General features: G+C 37.6%; 1 protein-coding gene across 1 annotated transcript; it reads left to right on the forward strand.

Annotated features, from left to right (window-relative positions):
- LOC107628412 (probable methyltransferase PMT2) lies at positions 699-1,904 on the forward strand. The gene is made up of 3 exons (XM_016331094.2): positions 699-909; positions 1,045-1,122; positions 1,362-1,904. The coding sequence occupies exons 1-3, from the start codon at positions 764-766 to the stop codon at positions 1,591-1,593; spliced, it is 456 nt and encodes a 151-aa protein (XP_016186580.1). The 5' UTR covers positions 699-763; the 3' UTR covers positions 1,594-1,904.

Consider the following 5,285-nt stretch of genomic DNA (forward strand, 5'->3'; position numbering starts at 1 on the left):
AGGGCCATTAATGGATGTTCCTTGTGTTCAAGACAGAGTTTTCTATTTCCCTCAGGGTCACATTGAATTGGTATGATATACACTTCTTTACCTTGTTTTTGATTTTGTTTGTGAATTTCATTTTTTTCCATTTTTGTGCTATGTATGCTTTCAAATTTAAGCCTTAAGGGATTTAGTAAGTGTTATATAATTTTAATTTTTTTCTTTTGTAGTTTCCAGAACCTACAGAACAAGATTTGAGGCAGATGAAGAACCAGAAATCTCCCAAATACGATCTTCCGTCGAAGATCTTATGTCGTGTTATCGATGTTAAGTGTCTGGTAATGTTTATCTTTTTTTGGTTCCTTATGTTGTGTTATGTGTTCTTGATTGGTAATGTTTATCTAATAATTCTCAGTCCTGGTTTTTGTGAATCTACTTCAAGTTTCAAATGGCACTTTCAAACATGTGCTACTGAGCTACTGTACCAATTTCAATATGATAATGCCTGAATTCAAAAGGAAAAGAAAGAAAATAGAAAACAAGTACTTTAGTAGCACAAAGAGTCAACTTTGAAAGTTTGACACATTGTAATTTAATCTTATATATTGATGGGTAAATTACTTTAATTAGTAAGAATCTCTAATCCACAAATGTTTGTGTTTTGGCTGCTGGAATCAGACTATTTCGTGAACAATATTGTATGACAAGAAGAGTGGAACTAATTTTCTTCAATGACAAGAAAATTAATAGACTGTTGGATACCGGAAGATATCGAAACATTATGGATATGAATGCTGGGTTGGGTAGTTTTGCTGCAGCTATTCAATCTCCCAAGTTATGGGTCATGAACGTTGTGCCTACCACAGCTGAGAAAAGTACCCTGGGGGTCATATATGAGCACGGCTTGATTGGCATTTATCATGATTGGTATCGCTTTCTAGCTTCTTTCTTGGGTTATATTTATGGCATCTTTTCGTTTAATGTTGAAATATATGATGTAGCTGTACGAATCTTATACTATTAGTTGGATTCCTTATTTATGTTTGTATTTTTCAAATTCAGGTGTGAAGCCTTTTCAACATATCCAAGGACATATGATCTCATTCATGCCAATGGCCTCTTTAGTCTGTACAAGGATAAGTAAGTGTTTGTTTGGTCAAACCACTATTCAACTAATTATCTAATTCAATTCTAAATCCTCTCCTGCATCTTCTTATCTTGCAATTATAGTTTTCCTTATATGACCTTCAAAGATGACTCTTGATCATAAGGTTCAAAAAACAGAGTTTTCTGAATGTTTTGATCAATTACTTGGTTCTGATTTTCCTCTTTTTGCGTCCATTCGTAAGCCTCAAGCATATTTGTTTGATGAAATGCAGATGTAATGCAGAAGACATTCTTCTGGAGATGGACCGGATCTTGCGGCCAGAAAGCGCCGTCATATTCCGCGATGAAGTCGATACCTTAATAAAGGTAAAGAAAATAGTTGCAGGAATGAGATGGGATACCAAAATGGTTGACCATGAAGATGGTCCTCTTGTTCCTGAGAAGATACTAATTGCTGTAAAGCAGTATTGGGTTGTTGATGGAAATTCCACTTCTACACAATAATCACTGAAGACCAAGTTAAATTACAAGCGTGCCCTTAAGCTTCCAGCACCTTTCTGTTTGAACTGAAGCCTTTGACAGTGGCTTTGTTATGAAGCTAAAAGGGACTATTAGAAGAGTTATATGCACAATTGTCAGTTAGCTAAGATTTCATATGCAGTGAATTTATCAAGGAAGCTGAAGTTCAATGTTTATGCTCCCTGGAATCTCGAAAATTTTTTGGTAGAAGTTGCTTATCTTGTACAATGTTACATTAAAAAAACAAAGACGCTGTCTTCTTTTAATTTAATAGTTTTGTCGTTATTATATGTTTGATGGTATACAATGTGGCTACGCTTTACAAGTGATGCAGTAGCGGCGAAAAGCGTAGCCTATTCTGGAAAAATGAAAGCTGAAAAGCGTAGCCTTTGGTCTTGGACAGCATCACTTGAAAAGTGTAGCCTATTCCCAAACGCCAAAAGCGTAGCCCTTGATGCAGAAAAGCGTAGCCTTTGAGAATAGGCAACGGCCGAATAGGAATCACCCCAAAAAGCGTAGCCGTAGCCCAAAAAGCGTAGCTGTAGCCTAAGGCATCATTTTTTTTCACTTTTGGCTACACTTTTCAAGTGTACCTGAATGGGTGTTTTTCTTGTAGTGAGAACACTATGAAGATCATGATGAACATCAAGAACACATTTTTGAAAAAAATTTAATGCAAAGAAAACATGCAAGACACCAAACTTAGAATTCTTTAATGCTTAGACATAAAGAATTCAGGAATGCATATGAAAAATAAGAAAAGACACAAAACATGCAAATGCAAAGATCAAACAAGAAGACTTACCAAGAACAACTTGAAGATCATGAAGAACACTATAAATGCATGAATTTTTTTCGAAAAATGCAAGATGAACATGCAATTGACACCAAACTTATAACATGACTCAAGACTCAAACAAGAAACACAAAATATTTTTGATTTTTATGATTTTCTAATTTTTTTTTGTATTTTTTCGAAAATTATTTGAAAAAAAAATAAGGATTCCAAAATTTTTAATATGAATTCCAGGAATCTAGCATTCTTAGTCTAAAGCTCCAATCTGAGGGTTAGGCATGGCTTAATAGCCAGCCAAGCTTTAGCATATAACATCAGAGCATATACTGCTCATTACTTATCAAAGTAACTTGCCTCTATGCTGATGGTTGGGAAGCCTCAGTCCAAAAGAATTTAGACATGGCTTTATAGCTAGTCAGGCTACAACATGCTTCATGAAACACTAGAATTCATTCTTAAAAATTTTGAAGAAAAATATATTTTTGAAAACATTTTTTTTTCGAAAACAAAGGAGAAATTTTTGAAAGATTTTTGAAAACTTTTTGAAAGGAAAACAAAAAGAAAGTTACCTAATCTGAGCAACAAGATGAACCGTCAGTTGTCCAAACTCGAACAATCCCCGGCAACGGCGCCAAAAACTTGGTATGCGAAATTGTTACTCAGGTTGTGAATTATTGTTCGAAATTGATTCCCTGGCGATGGCACCAAGAACGGATGCACAGAACCATGGTCTAAACATATCTTCACAACTTCGCATAACTAACCAGCAAGTGCACTGGGTCGTCCAAGTAATAAGCCTTACGTGAGTAAGGGTCGATCCCTCGGAGATTGTTGGTATGAAGCAAGCTATGGTCACCTTGTAAATCTCAGTCAAGCGGATATAAAATAGTTATGGAGTTTTCGAAATTAATACTAAAATAAGGATAGAAATACTTATGTAAATCATTGGTGAGAATTTCAGATAAGTGTATGGAGATGCATTCATTCCTCTGAACCTCTGCTTTCCTACTGTCTTCATCCAATCCGTCTTACTCCTTTCTATGGCTGGCAATCCACTTCCGGGGCCCACTTGGTGTGTGCTTGGGCTGAGCTTGAAGTCTACACGTGGAGAGGTCATTCTTGGAGTTGAACGCCAGCTTTTGTGCCAGTTTGGGCGTTGAAATCCACTTTGCAACTTGTTTCTGGCGCTGGACGGCAGAATTGGGCAGAGAGCTGGCGTTGAACGCCAGTTTGCATCATCTAAACTTGGGCAAAGTATAAACTATTATATATTGCTGGAAAGCCCTGGATGTCTACTTTCCAACGCAATTGGAAGCGCGCCATTTTGAGTTCTGTAGCTCCAGAAAAGCCATTTTGAGTGCAGGGAGGTCAGAATCTAACAGCATCAGCAGTCCTTCTTCAACCTCTGAATCTGATTTTTGCTCAAGTCCCTCAATTTCAGCCAGAAAATACCTGAAATCACAGAAAAAACACACAAACTCATTGTAAAGTCCAGAAATGTGAATTTAACATAAAAACTAATGAAAATATCCCTAAAAGTAACTAGATTCTACTAAAAACATACTAAAAACAGTGCCAAAAAGCGTATAAATTATCCGCTCATCAGGGACCATATGTGATTACAAGTGTATCACCATATGGTTATGTGGAGCTTCAAGATATTGACTCTAACAAGAAGTTCATTGTTAATGGACAGAGAATCAAGCACTATCTTGAAGGCAATGTTGAGCAAGAGTGCTCAAGGCTGAAGCTAGATTAAAAGCTCAGCAAGGTCCAGCTAAAGACAATAAAGAAGCGCTTGCTGGGAGGCAACCCAGCCATGGGGCATCACTTCCTCTAAGCATTTTGCCCTATTCTTGATTTTATTTATTTATATAAAGTTCACTGATGCTAAGGTAAAGATTCAATTATATAAGTTCACAGGGTTATATAAAGATTCTGCACACAAAACAGAGAAAAAGAGCTCACTGGCAAGAAAACGCCAGTAAAAATCTGTTTTGGGCGTTCAACGCCCAAAAGAAGCATCCACTGGACGTTGAACGTCAGTAAGGATAGCCATCTGGGTGTTAAATGCCAGAAAGAAGCATCTTCTGGGCGTTGAACGCCAGAAAGAAGCTCCTTCTGGGCGTTTAACGCCAGATTTGCAGCGTCCTAGGCATTCAAAAAAACACCCAGTGACAAAGGAGTTCCTGGCATTCAACGCCAGAAAGAAGCAACAGCTGGGCGTTGAACGCCCAGGAGAGGCAGCATTTGGGCGTATCTCAAACCAGTCGCCAGAGGATGGCTAGACTTTATTGGGCATTCTCTGCTGCCCACTAGCAACCGTTCTGAAGTCACTATTAGAAGAGCAGTGATGATCCATTGCATCATGATGGGAAAAGAAGTGGAAGTTCATCAACTGATTTCAACTGAATTCTACAAAATTGCAAATAAAAATTCCAAAGATGCCAGGTTGGCTTATCCAAGCTTGATTTCTATGCTCTGCAAGGACGCTGGAGTAAGGATGGGAATAACTGAGTATATCTCAGTTGAGAAGCCAATCACCAAAGCATCAATGGAAAAACAACAAGCATAGGATGACCCCATCAAGAAGAGAACACAGGAAATTCTCCAAGATGCAAGAAGCTATGGAACAAATACAGAAAGAACAAAAGGAACAAAGTAGCATTCTTTGCTATTTGCTTAAAGAACAGGAGGAGCAAGGGTGTGATTTAAGGGAATTGAAGCGCCAGAAATTATCTCTTGAAGGACCAAGCACCCCGCAGATTAGAGGAACATCCACTTCCCAGAACAAAAGTTGTTAAATTCCAATCTTAGCCTTAACTCTGTGATAACTGTTCTTATTTTAGTTTTACCTTAGGAGTCATATAGTAGTAATTAG

Source organism: Arachis ipaensis, chromosome B02 (assembly GCF_000816755.2).
Source record: "Arachis ipaensis cultivar K30076 chromosome B02, Araip1.1, whole genome shotgun sequence".
NCBI lineage: Eukaryota > Viridiplantae > Streptophyta > Magnoliopsida > Fabales > Fabaceae > Arachis > Arachis ipaensis.